This window comes from Enoplosus armatus, chromosome 11, assembly GCF_043641665.1.
Source record: "Enoplosus armatus isolate fEnoArm2 chromosome 11, fEnoArm2.hap1, whole genome shotgun sequence".
NCBI classification, from domain to species: domain Eukaryota; kingdom Metazoa; phylum Chordata; class Actinopteri; order Centrarchiformes; family Enoplosidae; genus Enoplosus; species Enoplosus armatus.
Window position 1 is genome coordinate 17502461 of NC_092190.1, and position 24997 is coordinate 17527457.

The 24997-nt window shown below is 40.5% G+C and overlaps 2 protein-coding genes across 2 annotated transcripts; both read right to left on the reverse strand.

Annotated features, from left to right (window-relative positions):
- Positions 1–381: 381 nt before the first annotated feature.
- agpat3 (1-acylglycerol-3-phosphate O-acyltransferase 3) lies at positions 382–5699 on the reverse strand. Its single transcript, XM_070914694.1, has 8 exons — positions 5522–5699; positions 5069–5238; positions 4716–4877; positions 3126–3279; positions 2942–3044; positions 1736–1811; positions 1287–1485; positions 382–1086 (listed from the first exon to the last, which is right to left on the reverse strand). Exons 1-8 carry the CDS (start codon positions 5697–5699, stop codon positions 995–997), a joined length of 1134 nt encoding a protein of 377 aa, XP_070770795.1. The 3' UTR covers positions 382–994.
- Positions 5700–17993: 12294 nt separating this feature from the next.
- On the reverse strand, positions 17994–24434 carry LOC139292426 (pyridoxal kinase-like). The gene is made up of 11 exons (XM_070914762.1): positions 24275–24434; positions 23269–23323; positions 20862–20966; positions 20512–20595; positions 20242–20276; positions 19838–19923; positions 19592–19637; positions 19381–19492; positions 19106–19242; positions 18929–18995; positions 17994–18726 (listed from the first exon to the last, which is right to left on the reverse strand). Exons 1-11 carry the CDS (start codon positions 24353–24355, stop codon positions 18599–18601), a joined length of 936 nt encoding a protein of 311 aa, XP_070770863.1. The 5' UTR covers positions 24356–24434; the 3' UTR covers positions 17994–18598.
- Positions 24435–24997: the final 563 nt, after the last annotated feature.

Here is a 24997-nt window from a genome sequence, read left to right on the forward strand (position 1 = left end):
TTGGAAATCCTCAGGGCGATGTCTCTTTTGAGAAACAATGTGCCTTACTACTTGGATAATCCAATGATGTCAATGTGGTCAGTTTTCACTATTTTTTACATTCGTCATATAGTTACAGATGAAAACTGTCAGAAAGGATCCAGAGTAACAGAGACATTGTTTCTGGAAAGACACGCTGCTGTTAAGTTTTTCAAATGTACTTTCACAATGATTTGAGCACCAGGTCATTCACCGACATTGTACTGGGGTGGCAGTAGAAGTGTCAGATACTGGGCATATAAAAAACCCTAGATAACCGAAGTTAAATGGTAAAAATGGTAAATGTTTTGTGATTTGGGTTAACCGACCCTTTAAGATTAAGGAAACCAGGCTGGGCCTCAAGGCACCGGTTCCCATTACAAGTCCCACTTAGTGAAAAAAAAAAGGGAGCGAGATGTCCTGCATGTTACAGATTGCTGTTGCAGAAACTCACTGCCCCTGGATGGAGGTTAAGATTATAAAGATCAGACACGGATCGGCTTGTGTTCTGTGGGCAAAAAAGAATGAGCACGTCAACACTCCCTGATTGGCTGATGACTGTGACAGGAAGTGGAGGTAGGCAGCGCAGAGCAGGAAATGGGCTGACTGGCTGTCCATGTGACCTCAGACAGGTTAGGAGCTTAACCTTGGGTGTTACCGGGATTTAATGAGACTCGGGTGGGGACGGTGGGTCACTAGCTGGGTTAAGAAAGATGCGGAGGAATACAGCACTGCATTTCCCCCTCCTTATGTTCTGTGTTACACCAGAGAGCTTGAACCCCAGACCTTCCATGCTCTCTCTCGCTCTAGTGCCATTAGTATTTCTAACTCTGGTCTCTATTATGTTTTCACAGCTGGGTCTCCTCCCCGGCCTGCCGACTGACTCGACAGTAGGAGGAGAATGGAGTTGGGTAGGAGTGAGACACCACAGGGCAACCGCACAGAAACGGCCGTATACGGAGGGGGGTGACACACTTTAGTTTTGTTTCTTTGCCTCCTGGTTGCCGTAACTGGAGCCTGTTTTCTTCACCTCGGTGACCCCTATGAGGCGGCGGATAGCTACGGAGGCTGGGGAGAGAACAAAAAAGAAAACAAAGAGTGGAGTGAATGAGGACAGCAATGCAAATGTTAAACAACACTGGGCCTTCAGCAGTTTCAACAGCGTTTCAATTATTTTTCCCCCCCAGGTAAAGTCAGAGAACCACTGCATCCTGGTCAATCCCCAAGAGGAAGAAGCTAAAAAGGCCACGGGTGCAGAGTTTACCTACCTATGATGAGGAAGATGATAAAGCCAATGATGAGGAGTGGGGAGCCACTGACGGCCACGCCACAAGCAAAGTTGATGAGGGGCGAAAGCAGCAGGGTGGCCCAAAACAGGAAGTTCAGCAGCGTCCATAGCCTGCGAGGTGGCTTTATTGTGGGTCCGGGGAACTTGCCTTCCTTGTTGTAGATTTCCTGCAAGGCATCCTGAGCAAGAAGAAGAATTGGTTTTAACTGAATTAACTGGTCATGGATATTATTGCCTCATTTGACCTGAAACAATCTCCCTTTTACTTGATTTAAACATACTGCACAGACGGTAATAAATGAGTGATGCATCAAATCAGAAAATAAAATGTTCTCCCAAACCAACCCCTTAAACCAGGTCTCGAGGGCTAGAGATGCATTTGAGGTTATTAAGGAAGTTTGTTTTTAATGTCCGCTTTCCTCAGTTTACCTTCTCCTGGTAGAGCTTGTGCAGCCAGTTGGCGCACTCCTTCTCATCATCGGGTATATCCTCCACAGGGAACCGCCTGGTTGGGAAAGAGTAGGAAAGAAATTACATTTATTTTCAGTCATTCATCAAAAAAGGTGCACAGCCACCTCGTCTTAAACTGGGAACAGACCATGAGATTCTTGAAACTACAAATATTAGACACATAACTATTTTAACCAACATTCACAGATTTTTGTTTTTGTCTCGACACTGAGAAATGAGCACATAACGAAGACAACACACTGGATGACAGGCTGTCGCGTTTCTAAGCAACCAAATCCTGTGAGAACAAGAATTCAGGAACATGCAACAAAACAGAAATGGACGTTCATCAAAAACAATTTGACTTTGTTTCTCTGCCTTTTCTGCACAAATTGCAGAATAAATTAAGTTACAGAGAAGCTGGTAATTTAAATTATGCAGAGAGAAATCATGACCAACCAAGAGCCATTGATACATTATACATCAAGTATTTACACATCATTTATAGGCTCATCAAGATGACACACAGACACTTTCCAACTTTCCTCTGGTCCTTTGAGAGCCCAACAGAAAATGTTTCATGACAATATAGTACCTCATGTTATGGCAGTTTCTCACCACCAGGGGACTCCCTCACCTTAAACTCACTTCCACTCTGCACCATAGATCAGCTATTTTTGTGCAGAGTGATTTCAGTCTCTAAACCTGCGGTTTGTATGTTTAACTGACTCCAAGCTACTCAACCATGTTACCACAAAACTAACAGTATCCTTCAGTATTCTCCTTTTCAAAAGTTTTATTTGAGGAAAACGAAGAAACGCTGTATTTCTCTCATTCAGTTGAGCCGTCCAGACAAAAGACATGTCTTTCCCAGCCATTTCAGTGTGAGCCATTGCCAATCTGTTTCCCTCTCATGGCCAGCTCTTTACACAGTAGGAGTGTCCTAGCCATTAGAGTTATTGTTCTAAAACCATAAACGTGCTGGTAGACCAGCCAACATTTTGAGTGCTCTCACTGTCTCTTTCATTGTTATGGGACAAAAATGCAGTTGGTAGGAGGCCTGACGCTTTAAAACACATTCATCATTTTCCACTTGAAGAAACTCAGTACAGCTGGCAGTGTAATGCATCATTATTACAATAACTGATGATTCAAAAGTAAATGGAGGGTATTGGTGGCACTCACCTTACACTCATGTCGGCTTTGTATGTCTTGCCGTTGACGATGCCCAGGAGAGTGGGAGTTTGGTTGTCTTTAAAGTTGAGAGTCACATCATACACAGCAGTTACTGTAGGAGAGAAACATACAGATTAAGAACAAAATACTACTATGTAATTTGATGAACTTTTTGTGTGTTTGAGGTTCCAACCTGTGCCCTTAAGACACTTCAGTGTGGTAGTAAATCCTTTGGTTCGGGGTAGTAGGTGGTATTTGAGCTTGGGCAGGCCTTTACTCTCTGCAACCTGCATACTGATTTGGTGCTTCTTCTCTGTAAAGCGGGTGCCCTCACAATACAGCAGAAACTGTGGAGGGAGAACAGCTGTGTTAATACACACACACACCTATAAAAAAAACAGAAAAGCATCACACAAACTTGAGGTGACCTCCTTTCCCATCCAGTACCCTACTTCTGCTTGGTTGAATTACAGATGAAGTTCAGCTCAAGGTAATGCTGTGCTAAAATATTTATTTATCTTATCTATCTTTTGTTTGTTTACCTGAACACACAAAAACTATGTCATTAGCAGTGGCCTGTTTGACTTAAGGGGTAATTAGATCAACTGCTGATCTGCCTAATCTGAGCTGATGAGCTGGTTGACACAAGGTGCTTTACACCTTCAGTACAGAAATACGACAAACAGCAGGAACTGCTGCTGCCGCCAGGTAAGGTGCTATGAAAGTAAGCCACTTGCTTATGTCAACAGAAAAGAGATGTTTTGCCTCCCAAAGCAGCATGAAAGCCTCCTCAGACTGTTTACGCACAGTGGAAAGTCCAGTTCATGAGGTTTCACAGAAGAAAATAAACTCACACCCTCCTGTTGAGATAGTTTAAATACAGCTGGTGCACTCAGAGAACTTCAGCCTCTGGATCTCCTCATAGTTTTCTTCCCTATGAAAGCTTAAAAGCTGACATTTAAATGATTTAAGAATAATTCCAGTTTATCACAACTTGGAACTTGTTTTTGTAGTTTTGGCTTCTTTTGGTAGTAATGATCAGCATGTTAACTGCTGATCTGGGAACACGGACTGTCACACAATCATACAGGTTTTAAACAAACTCCCAGGTTAGTCAAACTTGTTTGAAGGAAAAAAACGAAAGCAAACAGTAACATCATCACCCAGACTGCTCGATGTAAATAGCTTACAGGCAGACTGTCTGGTTGACCTTTCACCTACAGTACTTGCCGTAGTTGTGCCCACACAGAGTTTTCCAGTGCAATGAGGGATTATTACTCAACTTGTGGGTGCACATGTATTTTATTTTACCTCCAAATAAATTGGTTTCAGTGTCTAACCACTTGTTTCTTGCCCTGTAAGACTTCTTTTTTGCCCTTAGGCGTTTTGAGATATCAGCAATTGACTCAGTGAGTACGATGATCATAACCAGCAAAAAGCTACAAAAATGAGGCCCAAGTTGCAATAACCTTTAAATACGTAAACCGCTTTATCCACATTATGATTTTATAATTCTAAATGGCAACAGCCATACAGACACTTATGTGCTCAGGTAACTACATGTCTCCTATTAAGAATTCTGGAGGATGTTTCACAATTGTGAAACGCAACTGGGCTAAAGTTGACTGATTGCAAAAACACATGATACGATATTTGTGCAAATGGATGTGTCGTAGCATGAAAATGAATCTAAGCAAACTGCCAAAGCTTACACACACAGATTACTACTACACTCAAACATTCATGCCAGAAGGCAAACACAGTATGTCTGATGTGTACCTACCCACATACATTCAGGATAGTCTTTGAGCCTGTTCAGTCCACTGAAGACAGTCTTTCGGTCTTCCTCCCACTTTCTTGTGCAAAAGACTATTTCTAGGAAGTACCAGGTCCAGCCAATCAGAGGAACCTTCAGTAGCTCTTGTTTGGCTAGCACTTTTGAACTCTAGAGGGAGGACAGGTATATGTTTTTTATGATGAAGCTTGGATTTCTCACAATCAGGATTGAAGTCCAACCTAGTCATTAAGAGCAGGATCTGATGTTGACAAGCATTCATTCAATTATGTAAAGATGAGGGTTTGAGTATCTATTTTTGAGCCAAAAGAATTACAGTCACATTTGACTACATTACTGACCCCAAGGATGCCAAATCTTTCACACATGGTCCAGCCACATAGGAAGTCGATCTCGAAGTTGTGGTTGAGGATGACGATGACATGCTCTTTGCCAAACTTGTCCACCGTAGCCTGGTCGGTGTATAGGGTGCAATCTGTGCCCGACCACCACTCCAGCAGCATCACCAGCTCTGCACAGAGACGACAGCACTTCATGTGCATTGGGAAGGTACTGACAAACACTTCATCATTTCTGGTACTGAATATAAGAAGTATGCTTTAAAGTACCAGTTCAAGGCATTTTCCTCTAAATACATGTGTGCTCATTAATATAATGAACCCTTTACAGCATCTACTAACTGCCCAGCACCAAGCGGCAGACAGACAGAAGTTAGTGGGGGCCTGGTGACGTTGTGGTGAACTCTGTGTTTGCATTGAAGAACAATATAACTTAACAACAAATCATCTACTCACGACTCCAGAGGGAGTAGGAGAGCCGGCAGTTGATTCTGCGATAGAGCTGCTTGTTGATCGGCCAGAGGATGCAGGTGCAGAGCTGAATGAAGTTTATGATGAGGCCGCTCACCACAAACACAAAGCCCATCAGCAACTGCAGGATGAACAGGCTCTTCAGGTAGGCCAGCAGAGCCATGGCTGAGGAGCCTGGAGAGCGGAGTGGGCTCCTCTCTATACACTACGACCAACCTGAGAGAGGGCAGAAACCGTAAAATCAACTTTACTGAGGGAAACAAAAGGGCACTGGAACAAAACAAAAGGATGTGGTCTGTCCAAATCTGTTGTTTTGCAGGTAAACATGCTTTCAAATATTTAAAAAGACAGTAGTGTTTCTTACCACGGTGGGATCCTTTTACAAGCCGCGTTTACACGGTCCTTCAGCCAATACTACAGACCTGATGATGACAGCAGAACAGAGGTTGAGCAAACAGTGGCAGAGGTGATATAAAACATAAAAGGCTGCAGTACAGCGTCACTACAGTAGAATTTAATAAAGTAATTTGGATCAAACAGGTTGAATTGTGTTAGCTAATGACACAAGACGGTCAGAAACACCCTCTATCTCGTTCAAAGATGAGTGCTGCAACAGCATGGCTCATACTGTAGGACACGCCTTGGTAAGCAGTTGGACAAAGAGCATGGTTACTGACTTTTCATTTTTTTGTAGCTGTTGTCATTTTGGCCTGAGCCTGACCTTTCAAAAAGGCTGAGACGGAAGAAGGGCGTTCTACATTTTACACAGAACCAGAAATGAGAAATGTCACTTGAATACAGCCAGTTACATTTTGATAGACTATAACATACATTTAAAAAAAATAGTACACAAAAGTTCAGAACATTTCAGCTTCAGGATTTATATTCCATATGTCTAATAAAAATAACTTCACGTTCCTACACAGAGAAGTCGGCTCAACACTGCCATATTACAGGGACACTGAGTAAGATGTTAAATTCAGTCCTTCCCACTTGTAGCTACTACTAATTCTTGTGGATATCACTCTTGTTTTCATTGTATTATTAACAGGGATGTCCTAATCCAGAGGGTCTAAATCACAGCCGATCAATGCATTTTTGAGATCAGTATCAGTTATATAAAGCCTGATCCATTTCTGATGGTTCCAGCTTCTAAAATGTGAGAACTTTCTGCTTTTCTCTGTTTAATATTATTATAAATTGAGTATCTTTCAGACTGTTGGTCGGACAAAAACAAACATTATGAAGAGGTCACCTTGGATTGAATTATGCATTTTTCACTGTTTTGTAAACTAAATTATTAACAGGAAAAAAGGTTCTGTCTGTGCTTGTGAGTTTCCTTTGGGTGCTCCAGTTTCCTCCAACGGGTCAAACACATTTAAGTCAGGTGAACTGGAAACATTTAATTGCCTCTAGGTAGGGATGTGACCGTGTTTATCTGACTACTAGCACTGCAGCAGACTGGGAACATGTCCAGGGTGTTTCTGTGTTTGTGCAAAGCATGCTGGGACAGGCTCTACGCCTCCATAATGCTGAATAAGAATAAGCAGGTCTAGAGAATGAATGGATGGGAAAAAGAAGGATCTGTATTATGCAGGCACCTGCCACAGACAACATGTTTATACAGTTTGTATGCTGTCAAAGTAAAGCCAGGCGCCCATCAGATGTTGTTTAGTTAGAGAACATACGAGTCCTGCTTGTTTGATCAGTCACCATAATACTGTTCACAAACATGTCAAGCCTTTTTGTTAGAAGTGACAATCACTATCAATGGGTACCCATCAGGATGACCACAGGCCATCTGGCCTTGAATGGACTGTTCCCACATCTGCACCAAAGCCCATTAAAGTGTAGGTTAAGCCAGTGTAAATCTGTTCTGAGTAGCATTTCTAATCTGAGTTGTTCTTTTGCAGATCTGTGGAAACCCAATCCACTTCACTTTATATGATAACTCTTTTTAGTGGCAGCATCAACTGTCGCAATCAGAGTGAAAATCATATAGTTTAAATGCCTTTAAGTTTGTTGTAAAATATTTTAAATAAAATAAATCTAAATATCATTAAACCAAGTCTTTGTTCACAACTCTGTGTCTTTACGCATAAAATATAAAATAAATGTGGAAGGTAAAATTGTGTTTGCTTCCAATTATTATTTGATTAATTGTGCAGTTCTAGCAACATCAACATATGTCCAGTCACCTGCATTCGCTGCTACAACTGTGTCAGCAAACCAGCCAAAAAAAATAGGCTGTCTGGCGTTTTGCTTTTCAGAACAGCCTGCCTGCTAGACAACAAGGGAGAGAGAGAGGCACACAGCCTGCGGGTCACACTGATGTAACAGTCTTCAACCACAGACACTGTCTTGTTCACAGTGTCTGTAATGACAACTTTATTGTTTCTTCAAATATTGTCTTACATATCTTTCTCACAAGAGCAACTACATAAAACAAACAGAAATGAATGACAGTAAGTAAATACCTAACACAGCCAAAAACATAGTAACTGGGGTGTTTTATCTATCAGGTGACAAATAATATAAAAAAGCCTCTAAACAGAGATGACCACAAATCCAAGACGCCTTAATTATCTAGCAATCCAAATATAACACATAACACAACACACAGAATAACAAAGTGGCCTGAGTGTGAAGGAAGTGAAAACTTACATGCACAAAACTCCAGCTCTGTCTCTTGGCCAAATGAACATTAAAATCTCTGTAGTTAGGACACACTTAAGCATTGAAATACTGTCACATGTGCAGGTGTGTCATCTATCACCTGATGGATCTGATTATCAGTCCAAACACCCACTGTTGTCTCTGCACTATGTTACAGATATGACCTTTGTTCTTACAGGGAGAGTGACTGGAAGGGGTAAAGTTACACTATAGCACATTTCACTTGTGGCTCCTCTGACATATTTTGGATGGGTGACAAGCTACAACAGTATAGTGTCAAAGAGGGCAGTGGGTAGTAAATACAAAGCACAGCAGCTGGTCCATGTGATGATTTTGTTTCAGCTTGAAATGATGAACAGAAGTAGGTAAATGTGTTATGGACAGTATAAAAGAAGTAGAGTGGGTAGTCAGGGGTAATTTTTCTCAAGCAGTTCCAAGAAAGTTGCTCGACCTAATAGTTCCACTGTACTTGTTCACACTGCTCATCAATTAATTGACTGCAGCATAATCTGCCGTATAGGCTTAAACATTTGCCCTAGTATGCCAGATCCGTAAGTAGATCAAAAGTCGGCCCTACAACTTCAAATTTTCTGTTTATTTTATTAAAACAAAATGTTGTTTGTTGTATGATATTTTTTACCCTTTACAATCAGCCGCTGTTCATGTCGGTAATCTATGAAAATCAACTCATGGAGACTTCAAATGAAAAGAGAAGAGAAAGTGAAAACATTCAACTTTCCGCCTGTGTTGCTTGGCCACAAGCAACTAATGGAGTGGACTAACAAAGTTCCCCAGCCAACTTTTGCTGTGGCAACAAGCGGCAACTGCTTGGATAGATTACCAAACATGTCATTAACTTTGTTCTCATTTTCCTCCACATTCTCTTCTCTCTGCTCCCGTCTCTGTACATTCATTGAGTCACACAACTTAGAACCACAAATTTTCACGAAAGTTGAAATGGAGGCCTTGAGTCACAGTGTCTAGAGCAAAGTGCGTCTTACCCCTGACTTTGTGTGCATCTTTGTGACAATTTTGATAACAAAATGCAACCAGCAGCGCTCAACAGATTTGCTTTGGGCATTGATATGAAGTAGCCAGCCAAGGTCTCAAGAGGATGTCCATAGTCTTGCATGGCCAGACCATCTCCACACTTCAGAGAAAGGTCTGGCTCAATCCATTAACATTCTGGGATAGGTGAAAAAAAAAACGCTCTGGCTTGTCCGTATTTCTTTAAACCAATCACAATCGTCTTGGGCGACGCCCTTGCAAAATAGTAACACGCAGATCGCAGAAGGGGAGGAGAATTCCAACTGAAATAGTCGGCCAATGGCAGACTTAACCCAACAGCCTACATACGGTGAGTGAGGCTAGTCCAACCAAGTTCATACATTTTTCATACATCTTTGGTTATATTTAAACAGAGGTAAAGATCTGCTGCTGAGATTCAGCTCCAGTGCTGATCGTCAATAAAGTCGTCTAAACTACTTTTGAGCCAGACGCTGGTACAACCTTCTCTACTTCTCTACGTCCAGTGTGACTGAGTGGTCGGCCGACAGCGCTGTCAGCAGCTCGGCAGGAGAGACGCTCCATTGGTGCGCTAGGGTTTAAGAACTGAACTCTGACCAGGACGCACGTTTACTTCCTCTGTGTGGAAATCTGATGTTTTGATGTAGGCTGATACAGGAGTTTAGCGTGGAGGCCGTCAGCTCTACAGGTGAGCTGAACTGACAGCAACTGGGCAGGGATGTGAATAATTCATGTATCATTTATTGGCATTAGGTGTATTGAAGACATCACTAATAACGTTGAGTGTTTATAAAAATGAAAAATATCTACAGATAATAAATGGCATGAACCAACAAACCACACGCACATGACAAATTAATATACTGAAGATGACCCCCGTCCTGATCCAGAGACAGGCCTAATATATTCATTTAAGAAAGTCTATTTTTGCATTTTGCACTAAAATGTATAAGAAAAGCTAAAACTATAAAAATCTAAGGAACAGGTGAAACTGAAAAGTTTCTGCATACTTAGGAAGGATAAATAAAACATTTTCAATTGTCATAGTTTACTTACAGTTACAGTACAAGTATATTGCACCGTTTGCCCTGTACCATGAATCAAACTATATCCTGAGCTGAAAGTATTTGGGGTACTGGGTGTGTGTACACCGCTAATGTCAAGATTTGCCGCCAGCTTTACCCTACAAGTAATTAACCAGGCTAAGGTTTAGAGGTAGACAATACTGTATTTTTGGACTGACATGATACGCAAATACATAAAATAAGCATATTTAATAAGGATCCTTTAAATGTATTAAACAGTTATAACCAAGATATGTACTTGGTTGAAACAGTTGAAAAACAAACTTGTCAGCGCTCTCTGGTGAATAAACTATTTCTGGGTGACATGGTTTTTAAAAGATCCCAACATCTTTGACATTTGTTCAGTCATGTTTTTTCCAGCTAACGATAATCACTAAAATTAGGTTACTTTTATCAATTGCTGATCTAGTTGTGCATGCTTTTATCTATTCTCTGCTTGATTATTAAGGCACTTTACTCTGGTTTCAGGCAGAGCTCCCTCCACCATCTCCAGTTGGTACAAAATGCTGCTGCTCGACTCACTACTGGGACTTATCTGCCTTGTCCGGTTTTATTTCCTTCCTTTCTTTCACTTTGTAACATTGTTAAGAAAAGCGCTATATAAATAAAGTTTATTATTATTATTTCTGTACAGCAATTTCTTTTGGCTTTTCAGCTGAAGTATAACATATTAACAAGTATAACAATACTGACTTTACAGCAATAAGCAAATTATCGGCTGATAATATCAGCCTGCTCTACTAACTTTAAGTACCTTTTTTTTTTTTTAAGCACAGTATATATTGACAACTATAAAGTATTTTATTAACAATCAAATAACCATAGTAATGGGAATCTTTCTCTATATCCGAGGTCAATAGATAAACAATTTTGTGTGTAAAGTGTAATTGATTGGATCAGTGCTCCATTTCAGCTGTTCAGGTTAGTAGTTCAGTATTAAGAGTAGGCAGTAAAAACTAATTTTGATCAAGTTGTTCACACCCTCAAGATCACAACAGCATCACATTATCGCACCAATGAAACTGGTGGTGGTTTAACCAAACTTTAGGTGCTCTGTTGTAATGAACTTGAATGCCTTGCAATGACATTTCAATAGCATCATATAACGCAAGGTGGAATAAAAGAAATTCAGAAGATAAAAAAAAAACTGGGTTTGCCGATGAAAACAGCCAGTGGAAGTCCACATCCCTGTGGGTGCAGGGCCCACCTGTGACCCCACTCAGCCTGGAAGATTAGAGACGCTGACTGGGTTAAAGCTGCTTAAGGCCGGATGCTGCTTCTGCTCTGCATCACCTGAATACAGCTTCGATGCCAACAAATAACCACTGCTTGCTATGAGTCTCTGACATGACAAAGGGCTTTTGAAAAGTACACTAAAAGAAATCAGCTAAATACTGCCAAACATCAGCCACATCTCTGTAGATACCACACCTTTGTCAAGTAATTTTAATTCTAAAAACTTAATTTGGCTTGCAAAGATCTGCACTCGACTTACCCCTGTGAACGGTTGAGTTATGCTGACTACCGTCTTTTAAAAGTTCTAATAAATCTGGTAGGGCCCATCCTAGCCTAGCCCAACCACCTCTCTCGCATTTAACTCACCAGTAGACATAGTAGGCCATTGCCATGACCACCAGCGCCCCACAGATCCCAGTGAAGATCATCACAGCACTCTGGTTCAGCATTTTGGCTCCTGGTATCTCACCAAATTAAAGCCAGAATAAAAACATAAAGAAAAAGCCTGCAGAGAGCAGTTAACAGTCACAGGCCGCCCTGCTTCACAGCCATGATAATCCCACAGAAGGAAAGAGGCAGATTATGATGATGACAGCAAGAACACAGCCAGATCCCAGATCCTGCTGGCTGCCTAATCAGCACAAGAGTTTACTGAGGACCAAAATTAGCAAAAAGAATGGATCTCCATCAAGTGCAAAAAGAAGCACCAAAAACTCCCAAAGGCCACAGTGGATTCTTACTAGAGTCCACTAATGAATGCTAGGAAGACTGAAAGATGGCTCACTTCTGGAAACGGGGAGGCACACACGTACTGTAAGCAGTGTCTTACATGCATTCCCATCCTCTAATCCAGTGAATCAGATTAGTGTTTAGCAGGCTATGGGCACCCTGGATATGTCACATTTCATTAACATTAACAAAGAAGAAGGCTGGGCTCTCCCCAACCTGGGTGGAGATAGCAGAATGGCATCTGTTACGCCAAAGGAACCAATGACAATGTAGAATTTCTTGCCTCACCTTGCCATTGGTCACCTGTTAGTAACACCTAGCGTTAGGCAGAAGTGACGATCTCAGAAAGAGGGTCAATAGTTTCCTTAAACAACCTCTTCATGTCTGTTGCTAAGCTGTGCTTTGGTTCTCTTTAGCCACGTGTAATTAGGGATGAATTAAAAAATTAGTGATGTTCATTATCCATCCTCACTCTGTCTTCTTGACAGCACCTTAGGTACTGAAAATTGTTTACAACAGATCTGTATTGCTCAGTCACACACAGATGGCAAACAGGGCAAGTGGGCAACCCAATGAAAGCCTTTGGGTTCCTACATAGAGCTAATGTAAAATGTGGTTCAGACAAGCTGGCAGAGAGATGCAGAAATAAACTCAAGCGTTTACTGAAGCAAATAGGTCAAAGGTTAGAGTACAGACCTGAGGCCTTGCCATCGGCCGTTAAAGCCAAATATAAATAGAGATAAAAATACATTGTGATGGTTGGACAATGAAGGTCATTCATGTTGCAAAGCATGAAGCGCTCTCAATCCTGCACATCGCTCCACTGTACTACCAAAACCAGCAAATCATTGATCCCGCTAACATGATCGTCTGTATAGCCGTTTACTGTTAGTCCAAAAAAAACACATTAAAGATCTTTGCCTTTGGGTGATGTATTACTTATTACAGTAGTCACAGTGAGTGTAGTTTATTCCTCTCAGCAGTCCGACCATTGAATTGTATCCTTGAGCATGCTCAGTGACACCCGTCCGGCACAAAGCTACTCTCCAGAGGTCAAAAATGCAATTGCAGAGTTTCTTCAAATTAATTTTGAAACAATGGGATTTGATAGAGGAAATCTTGAAAACAACTTAAACATTAGAGGGTTTGACTCAGAAAGTATTTAACAAATACGGTAGAGATGGCCTTGCATCACTCGAAAGCTCCCTCTGGGTTCTGGGTGTGGCCACAGTAAGAAGTGATGACTGGTAAGACTCAAGGATACATAAAGGTACTTCTTGCTGTAGTCAGCAAAATAATGGGACTAATGGCAAAAGCAGGAGGAGGAGTTAAGCCACACTGCTTAAGAATGAACGTTCAAAGTCACTTTGCAGTTAACCAGATTGTCGCAAAAATAATTAAAGGAGGTAAATAAAATTATACATTGCTAGTGTGGGACTACAGTCCAAGATGGCAGTGCTCAAATAAAGGTTTATCTACGTCTATCTCTCATAAGTATGTCTCAAAGTCCTATAGGGCGATACTTTGACTTGATTAGCTGATAAAGAGTTCAATAGGTAACTACGTGCAAACAGTCGTGTCATTGGACTTTTAACCAACACAGTTTGGTCAATTAACTATAAGTAACATGTAAGGTTTGAGGTAAATGCTTTAATTTGGCCACCATTGCAACACATGCATATCGTATTATAAAGTATATGATAATATATACAGCCTAATATTTCTGTTTACACTTTGGTTCATGAGGTGATGCAGGATGTTGTAACTAGTTAGACACGTATGCAATATCCCATCCCCCTGCGTAAAAAAAAACCCCATACAGACTTATAATACTGTAGACTGTGAAGGAATTATTATTATAATTTTTCTTATTCTAAAAGAAACTGAGTCACTGTGGCAACAAAATAATTGGGTATACATATTAAGGAAAGTAAATAGTTATAGGCCTGAGAGATTTCTCACCAGGTTGAAAGCTGAGACGTTTAGATGTATGCAGTTTTCTAACTTACTGTACTATATAGTCATAATTAATGTTTGCTACACATTTTATCCAATTAATTGAGAAATGGCTATCAGGACTCCCTGCTGTCAGCAAGATGAAATCATGATTACCACCAATGCTGGAAAGATTAGCCAGTAAAGTGGCAATTCTCTCCACAGAAAATGAACAGATTGCAATTTAGATAAGTGGCTATTAGTCATTTATCAGATAACCAAAAATGATACACACATCTTACATATTAACTAATAAATTTATAACAACAACCATTAATCACTAGTATTGCCCAGCACTAAAGCAGTCTACACATTTTCCAGTCAAGGTCTGTTGCATGTAGACACACCTAACAAGTGGCTATACAATTTCAGTTTAGAACCAATGAGTCCATATACATATCCCCATTTAATATTGAATATTGCTCTGTCAAGCCAAACGTTGCATCAATGGACTCCCCATATAAGGCTTAACTACGTGGACAGTATTGTGAGTACACAGCTGCCTCGTGCACAAAGAATGAACAGTCACAGCATTGTAATGATCTCTGGTACACATCAAAACATCCTTTTAAAAACACTGCTAGAAAACCCAGCCAGGAATAATCACGGTAACATCACTTGCCTGTCACGTACTGCTCGCCTCGTTGGTTAAAATTAAGGTTCAAGCCTAAAGTTAGCACTGGCTTAAAGAGCCGCAGACTTGACTGAACTCTAGTAACCCTACGACTGATGTGTGGTACGACATCGTCAACGCAGGTCAACTTGAAGCCAGCTGGCTCACATGACGTACAGCGAGGCACAGACAGACGGGCTGCAGTTATGAACCCGGAGACACTTTGCCTTTCTACTCTGGCATGCCACACTGTATGCTACTCGTAAATAACCGGCTTAGTTTTGCAGCTCAATGGCGCCTGAATAAAAATGCACAAGTAGACTATATGCATTGGTGCGGCATGGCTAGCTTAAAAATGCTAAATAGCCACCTAGCCAACATGCACCTTGTGCCCAACCAATGACAATGGCTTACTGTTTGACACATGTCTTGACTGCGGCCGGGTACGTAAATTAACGTTAAGCTAGCTGCGCGGTGAACTCAAAGTTACAAACACAGATCATTTCACATCTACACTTGAGAAAATAAAATGAACCAGTCTGCCCTGCTGCTGCTAATAGAGACAGCACATAAGTTAACGCTAGATGACAGGAGTCTACACCTGACGTTAACTAGTGTGCAACTCCACCGAGGAGCACAAGGACAGTGAGCCGCTAACGGTACATGCTAGCACGCTAAGTTAACAAAACCAGTGTAACGTTAGCTAGGGTGATAACCGTATTTTGGGGGGTCGGCTATTTGGATTGTTCGGGTGCTAATGAGTGCTACATTTCCCACATATATTATCTGTAAATAGTCAACTGACCTGTGTTGCTTGCTAACGTTATGCAATGCTAGTCAGCCTGCTAACACTAGCAGTCAAGTGTCAGTAACTGTACTCTAGGCTTACCTGACAATGATTCACTTAGGAGTCGGGCGAGTCGGTAGATTTCGCTGCTTTCTGGCTTTTGTGTGCGTAAAATAAGTCTAATACGCAGCCCTTCTTACTTCGTGCGTTTCCTGAAACGCAATAAAAATACTAGAGGTAACGCGATTTGCCAGAGCGCTATTGTTTGTCGGTTAAAGCCCCACATTTCCTCAAAGCCCATCTGAAGGTAGCATGCCCTACATCCGGTACGGCCCCTCATTCATTCTCACAGAAATAATTAAAATGCACAATCTTTTTAAACAACGGACCTCTGCAGCCCCACACGTACCGTTCCAAGTACTACAAGTAAAAATAAAAGCAGTAGAAGTATATTTACTGAAATAGTATTCTATGGAATTACTATTCTATAATAGTAATGTGTATTTTGTCGTTTATTACTGATTCCCTGTGACCAGTTAGAATACATTAGTTCATGGAGCAGGCTATTGCTTGAACTATTGACACTTTCTCTCATATTTCAATTTCATTTTGTAATGCAAATTTTTGGATACTGCAGAAATTGGATCTGCAGTATCCAAAACATGCACAATATTAATTGTATGGTATCCACAAATAACATTCTTTGCAGGGTCTGAAACAGGACATGACCCATGACCTGTGGCAGAGTTTGTTCTGTTGTGTTACAGCACCGGAAATCTAATTATTCTAAAACATTTAGCCTTTAATTGCACCCAATGTCTGGAATCCATTTTTTCCCTGACCTTACATATGTAATGATACATAAAAATAAACTTTTTGCCAGACATTTTTCTCTTAACTTTCAACCTTAAACAGCCAGTGTCATGTCATGTAAGTCATTTCATTCCCTGAATAGGTGTGCATGTTTGATCAAGTTTAGTCCTCTTTAGCCCTCTGCTGGTGTTTTTGCATAGCTGCAGCACAAATTGGAAGTGAGACAAGCTTAGGGATCAGAAACTTGTATGTATAAGCCCCTGTGGCCTCCTGGCTTAATGTGTGACAAATCTGGTATGTCTGTTGATAACATATACATTCATCCCTTCTCTTTCACAGCAAAACCTAAAGATGTCCTCCTAACTTTGCTTATTGTATTCAGGTTGCAAGTGGGCAGACATATTGGCCTGTCTGGTTATTTGGGTTAATGCTGGCTATACATACTGTGGATTAGTGTTGGCCAAACAGAGCTGTCACCTGGCCCTAATTACACAATATAGTAAGCACTTGGCAGCTGACCTATTTGCATTTCTTCTTTATTTGTTGCTTTTACTTCCATACTCTTAAAAATTAAAAGTCCAGTCGGATTTCTCCTTTTGTCCTCATCACAAAACATGAATTAGATCAAGTGCAATCAAATATTTTTGGAAGTAGTTCATTAACAATTATTTTGAATAACTTTTTAAATTAGCCACTTTTTACTTTTCCTGAAGTACTACTTAGTAGTAATTTAAGTTTATAGGTTAAATTGTACCAGGGTATTCACATGGATTATGCTTCACTTTACATCTCGGAATTAAGTGAAAATCTTGACAAATAACACAGGTTTAGTTTCTTTTTGGTCTCAGACACCCCTCTCACCATGACCCCTATTCAAACTGAACTTGATTTGGGGATTATAAATCTGCATCTTTTACATTTATTTGTCATTTGTGTGCAGACATAGTAAAATCACCTGAGGGAACTATTAGCTCCCTTACATGAACACCTTGTCGAACAGTGGCTCTAGTATGCTCTTTTACCCAGACGTAATAGACCTAAAAGACAAAATGTATCAGAAAAAAAGAAATCTCATCTTGAAAACTAACAATAAATAAATAATAATAATAAAATCAAAACACAGTTTTAGTAAAAGATTAATTTATTATTTCTGTTCTTCTATTGCTCCACATCAGAGCATTAGCTCAAGGTTTGGCACTTGACTTTCTAACATTATGTGTGAGGATCAACTATTACATTGGTATACAGAAACATTCACAACCAATGTTTTCCTTCCGAATCCTGTTAAGGCTACTATACTGCATGGTCTCTCATACAGACTCTTTTGTTGAGATATGACAGTCAAAAATGAAAAACGATGATCATTAGTAAATATATTAAAGATTATCTGTGCAAATACCTCAATTTGAGATGTTTAAGACATGGATCTAACATGTTATACATCTGCTAGTTCACTGCATGATTAAAAAAGGAGGTGAAAAACATTCTCAGAAAATTGATTAAAAGAACAATGTTAGACATCAACAATTATCATGATTATCATTTAAGTTACAGTTTGTTTAAAGTGAAACAAATTGGGGTAATGAAACCGTATAGACTACATATTAACTGTATAAGATGTTTGACATTTTGTGGGAGCTCACGTACTATCCTAGCCAAAACGAGTAGAGGCATGGTCGTGCATGCATCACTGGTTTTGTGTATTTTCTATTCAGCTTAATTGAGATGAGTTGTTTTACAGCAAGAAATCATTTTCACCATGTTATGGAGGATTCAAGTACACTTACACTATCTTTAAACCTAAACATAGCTGGCTAATGTCCTTTTTTCTTTTGAAGTGCAGATGAAGTCTACACAGGCCATAGTACAGACACATACGGCAGTGATTCCAGTGTGTTTGTGAGCAGAATGTACATACAACGAATCCTGCTGACTGACTCCTCTCATGAAAACACAAGTTATATTCCCTCAGAGATTCTGTAAGGCAGAGACACGCGACAGTCTTTGATGTGAAAATCCAACATGTGTCTGGTGGACTGCCCAATTTTGAAGCCAATTTGTACCAGCGCGATGTGAATGTTCATGAAAACGCTACGCTGTCTTCAGTGTGAGGACTTTTGTAAAACCTTAGCTTCCACTACAATGACAGGATTCTCGATGTCGGCTTTGCTCTGAACCATCCTCAGCTCCAGTTGTGCGGGACTGGGCCTTTTCCCAGGGCCAGCCATCTCTGAAAGAGAGAAGAGTCTCAGTGAATGCTGAAAGAAAACAGCAGATTTTTAGACTGGTCCAACCAGCAGTCAAAGGGTAATTCTTGTTTCAGTGAATGCTAAGGCTGTTAATGCTCTCTTTTACATGCAGTTATAAGAGAAATAGGTATGACATTACTTTGTACATGTCTACATGTCATTTACTTTTACTCAATACCCTACCATTGGCGTACGCAATGGTCCTCTTAATGACATGGTGCATGACTGAGACAGTCTTTTCACAGGCAACCTGTGGAAAACAGGAGGAAGTTGGGATTCATTTATTAGGCAGTGTGGCAACATAATTACACCAGATTCCATCAGCTTTTTCATTTAAAAGTTTAAAAGTGTGTTGCTGACCTTCAGGTCTTTAGGGTGATGGTGAGTCCAGGCCAGCAACAAGGCAGCAAACAGGTCTCCTGTCCCCACAAATACTGCATCGACTTTGGGGATGTCCATGCAGATTTTCTGACTGGTGTTGGTCCCATCTGGTTTCACTACAGTGAGGACGTACAGGGTAGGGATAACAGTTAAAACTGCACTATGCAAGAACATCAAATCCCCATTAATCACCATGTCTTCTAAACAGCAGTGAGCAGACGTTCTGTCTGGAGAACGTTGGTCTGGGACTTTACCTGTTTTTTGGCTCCCAAGGGCCACCAGAAACTGGTCCCCACGTTTTGAGGGCAGGTCTGTACTAGTGAGGACCACGGTCTCTGGACCCATTTTATGAAGCAAGTCCATCACCTGGAGAGTAGGAGGGGTCCCATTTCCTCAACCTTTATACTTTTCAGTGTCATAAACTAAATTAGATACAGCACAATGAGCAATACGTGTGATACTCACCTCAAAAGCATCTTCCTCCGTGTTGATTTTCCTCCCAGTTAATAACCTGTGTAAAAAAGGGCCTCAGTCACAGATGTACAGACATTTTTTCAACAGGATTATTATATACATTATGAGTTCCCTATTAGCTTATAATGCCAAATTATTATCATTCCCTATTTCACGTTTACAGGCTGGCTTTTATGGATGTTTTATGTTGTCCAGTGCACTATTAGTTTTGTTTAGGATGACGGGAAGTGCACTCACTCTGCTTCAAACTGGTTGGGGGTGAGGATGTCAGCCAAAGGCACTACTTTGTCCCTGTAGACTGGCAGCAGGTACTCTGGAACGTACTGAAACAGACAGCAAGAACAAGAATTTAATTCCATGTTTTTTAACCTGGTTTCCATGAAGTTTATAACCTACTTTTTCAAAATGATGGATTTTTCAAAGTGGAAACAAATAATGACAACATGAATGAAAGACAGAAGATTCCTCTGCCACAATGAGTTGTATAGACTAAATATTATATAAATTTGAATTATTATTGTATACAATTTTTAATTTTAATTATTATATTAGTTATTTGGAAGTTAAAGTACGAAGAGATCCACACAGTCATACAGTAAATCCTCATCAGCTGTAGGGGGAATTCACTGTCAGATGCTTACCATAGCACCGTGGTCTCCCATAACAGGATCACAAACTGTGGAAAAGAAAACTCAAAATTAAGCTATGAACATTAAGGGCTGTAACTAATGATCATTTTCATCATCGATTAATCTGCTTATTACTTTATTGATTAACTGATTAATTGTTTGGTCTGTAAAAGGTCAGAAATGAGTGAAAAATGCCCACCCATCATTTCCCAAAGCCCAAGGTGACGGCCAACAGTTGAAACCCCACAGATATGCAGTGAAATGTGAACAATGCACACTCACCATACACCAGGGTGGGATTGGCCTTCTTCAGCTCCTGAATAATGTCAACCACCATCTCCAGGAAGGACGTGTCCCTGCTGTACCCTTGGGGATGACAGTGTGATGACAATGAAGAGAAGCCCAACTCTCCGAGTACTCTAATTATTAATCAAAGTTTATCAATCCATCTATGGCAGCCCATAGGACCCAATGGTCCAACTGAATAGTCAAACAAATGCTGGTGTCAACACATCAATGACTTTGGGGACAAAACGTGCCTCTTCACTTAAAATGCAGCACTACATTGAGTTTCTGTGCTAATAAGGCCGATGTTGGAGGAGAATTAGTAAGGACACACTGCTTACACTCACCTGTGAGGATGTAGTCATAGTGGTTCACCTTGTTGAGCTTAATGCCCTCATACAGCACATTTAGCTCCTCGGCTGTCAGTACTTGCCCTTTCCAGTGGGCGTAGCCTAGGATTCAAGAGGGATGCCGTGTTGAAGACAAACAAAAATCAAGATCTGTGTGGAGCCATGACACTTTAGCATTACTTGAACTTAGAAAAACACTGTAATATTGTATCAGCCCTGCTGTGAAGCAATACAAAGTAGACATGCCCCCCCACCCCCCTCTGCAGTGGTTCCTCTCCTCTGTGTGGTGTCCAGGGCCAAACAGAGTCCCCACACTGACTGAATAGGATGCCTGTATCCTGGCTGCCAGCTTCCCCCTTTCTTTGTTCCCCTTTCACCATTAACCTAGATTAAACCCTCAAAAGCTGTTCTGACTGCAAATGAATGGAGACACACACACACACACACACACACACACACTTTGGTATATTCTTCATACTGAAACACAAGAGTTCACACGGAGCCCAAACCTGACCCTGAGCCAGCGGAGGCACCTCCTGCAGTGAGGACTTAACAGAAAGCTTGAGGCCAAGTAGAGGCATGTGCTGTGGTTACAGGGGAAGGTCTATGTTAATGTCTTCTCTGCCATTTCTGAATATTAATGTTGTTTACAAATACTAGAAGTAGGATTCCAGTCGACACAGTATTTAGTCCATATGCTCAACACTGACCAGTTCCCTCTTACAGAGGAGCAGATGTTTATATTGATTTAAACTGTTTCTGTGCAAAAGCCTCCTGCTCCTGTGGTGCAAGCACATTCTTCACATGCTTTGGCACATGAAGCCCAGATTATAATCCTGTCCTCTCTGCAGGTAGTTCAGTCAACAAGTTTCAATGTGTGAAATAAAGTTTCATGTTGTTTTTCTTAACAGGGCAAAGACGGAGCAACATTTTTATCACTATCCCACAGATATGCTTCATTGTAGAGCTGTTGATTAATATACGAACAAAGACAATGAACATGGCAGAGGTTAAGATATCTGGCTTTCATCAGCCTTTATGTGTGATCTGCAGAATTTTGCAACATAAAGAGAAATTACTTCCCCCTACCCAAATGTCACAATTTTCTCCTGAAACCTCTTTGGATTTTGAACTACTTGGTGATGAACACATGAGTAATCAGCAACACACAGCTGGTGTTGTGTCTCAGGTCCAGACTTCCACACATACTAATACAATGCAGTACGTACTATAAACTAACCTTCACAGTGTAGTGGTTCCTTGTACCTTGATAAGGCTACATGTCTGGATTGTACAGATTTTACTCCTTTTACATTCTCAATCTATTTCATGGTATCTGCTCAACTGTTGAGTTGTCTAAATTCAATAACCTTTTAAAGCAAAACTATGTAACAGCTGAATGAAACGTTGAATTCATGAGCATTAAAAAAAACACACCCTCACTCATTTCAATACACTCAGAGGTTTTGCTGTTACAGTACAGCCTTACTTGGTCTGGTATGACCAGTAGCTTATGGTGGCTAACATTAGCTACTGTTGGCAAACTTTAGACATGGCTTTGTAACTGACATTACTGAGTCTCAGTCAGGTTGCCTAATGACGGTGTCTGACTGAAGAAAATCTTGGGAAATGTAGTGTATGAAACAGTGATTTTAAATTTAGTATTATTTGTGTATGTATGTGTGTATGTGCGTACATTTGTTTTTGTGTTACCCATTTATGGATTATCTTTGTCAGAGTATGATGTAAATACACAATACAGTATTCATGCTAGGCAACGTACTCCCACAGACACACCCAATGTACATTTGGAGTTAACTGAGAAGGAAGAGAAACTGATCAGAGAGAAATGGTTCTGAGACAACATTAACTTTTTGAGTTAAACAGTCCCCTCCTCTAAACCAGACTGATGGCCAAAAAGATTGTATTTCACTGAGTACATAAAGCATTCATTCAGAGCTCATCCAAAGATTTCTATGCTAACAAGGCAAAGTACAAGAACTTCGGACAGTGATTAACTCTGTACATCCCACCTTTGACACCATACCACAGTGGAGTCAATGTAAATTATTTCCAAAGAATGTTTTAAAACCAGCATTGTCTTCTGGGGCTAGAGGTCTTTTTGTGCGTCCGTGCACAAGATGCAAACAAAATGACAGCTAGTGGTCAAAGTCAACACAAAGACCCTTTCAGATACTGTATGACACCACATGGATCTCAACTTCATAGTTTTTCATCATAACTGAAGACTTGAAACAGCCTCACTTCATGTACCACACCAGCAAAAATTCATAGCTTCATATTTGAAAAGAAATGATGAAAAAGACTCAATCAGCTTTGTGAAACTGAATGAAAATAACTCTCTCTTTTCTCAAGCAGAGCAATTTAAAAGCGATTAACTAACCTGTGTGATTGGAGAACTGCACAGAGTTGATAGAGTCCACTTCAAAGCCCAGCACCTGAATAAAAGAGTAATGCAGGAGCTGGTGAAACAGAGAACAATGTACAAGACTACGTCTGAATGAGCTTGTGGATTTCACTACTGTGAGTGAATCACTGTGAGAGCTGCTCAATGAAAAAATGTGTTTATATAGTCATAAAATCGTTATATAACGCTTCAGTTTCTGCTTTCTCCTGCACTTAATAAGGTCCCATTTCTGTGGACTTGCTTGAGATAAGGATCATAAAATAGATCATCTAGTAAAGTTTTTGCTGTGTCTGCAGGGTCATACAATGCAAATATTTAAAATCAATAAGTTCCATCACACAAAGAAATACTACTCGAATGACAATATATACAATGATGTGATGTAATGGATTTACTAACTCAGACTCAGACCTTTGGTTGATATGGAAATGGAAAGACACCTATGGCTGCCTACAGTGGGACATTTAATTTAACATAAGTATAGTGATTTCATATTGCCTTCTTCATGGGAAAAAAATACTACTACGGCAATGGAGAAGATTTAACACATTTTAATAATCTACACTTTCCTCTGGTGAATTAAATTTAATACACCAAGGAGGAACGTCTTTAAACAATGCTCCAACTTTTACAATTGGTTTGCACTGCTTGCTACCTGTAGCTACAGTGTGTTTTGTGAGTAGTGGAAATAACTGGCAACTAGACTCGAAATCATTCTCAAATTTCTGATATAAAAGTGTCACATTTTGGTATTTTTATTTTGCAGCCATTGGGTTAATTCTACAAATTGGAGGACGGCCTATGATGTTTCTCCAGGGCAGAAAAGGTCCTTGATATGACGTTACAGTAAATGCAAGACACCGCTGACAAATTAGGAAGTCACGTTCTGTAGCAAACGCATGTTTCGTGCTGTTTTTCTCTTCCTTGTCGCCTGAGCGGAGCCATTATCTGGAGCCACCTAAATATAAGATCCAGTTCTTACCTGCAGCGGAAATGTTGCCGACTTGTTCCCCACGTATCCCCTGACAACATGACTCTGAATGGACAACACACGACACTCCATTACCGCAATTACACTGGCTGCGTTTGAAAACACCGAGCAGAGGCAGCAGACGTGATAAGTCTTAAAGCTGCATTAAAAACGTGTACCGGCTCTAACACGCTGAAACTTAGCATGTGAGGACTAACCCCAGCATTGAAGGGCAGAAGCGGCGCTGCTGCTAGTGACATTTACAGTTTTTCATCAGGCAGCTGTAAGGACACCTAAACTGGTGCGTTCGCAGGCTCATGAGGAATGTTGGAGACGCCAGCTTCCTGCCAGAAAAAACGTTAATTTCAGTTTTCAGTTAGGTAAAGGATAGATTCACATTTTTGAAGTCTGTCTTTAAACAAAAGTCGGGCACCCATATGAACATTGCAACAGGATTTGCTTGCTGTAATCATTCGTTGTGTTCACACTGGCCATTAAGATATCTATTCCTTTCAATGTAAGTCATGGGGGACAAAATCCACAGTTCTCCGGCTGTGCAAAAATACATTCCACAGTTTATCTGAAGTTAAAATCTTTTTTTAGTAAAACTGTCCCCCTTTGTTTTTCCCCGGACAGTCTTTCCTTGCTCAGATGCGGTGGAGGGACAGTAGCACAAAGAGAGAAATTTGCACTAAAAAGACTGAAACTTTGGAGAGATACCCACTTGACTTCAGA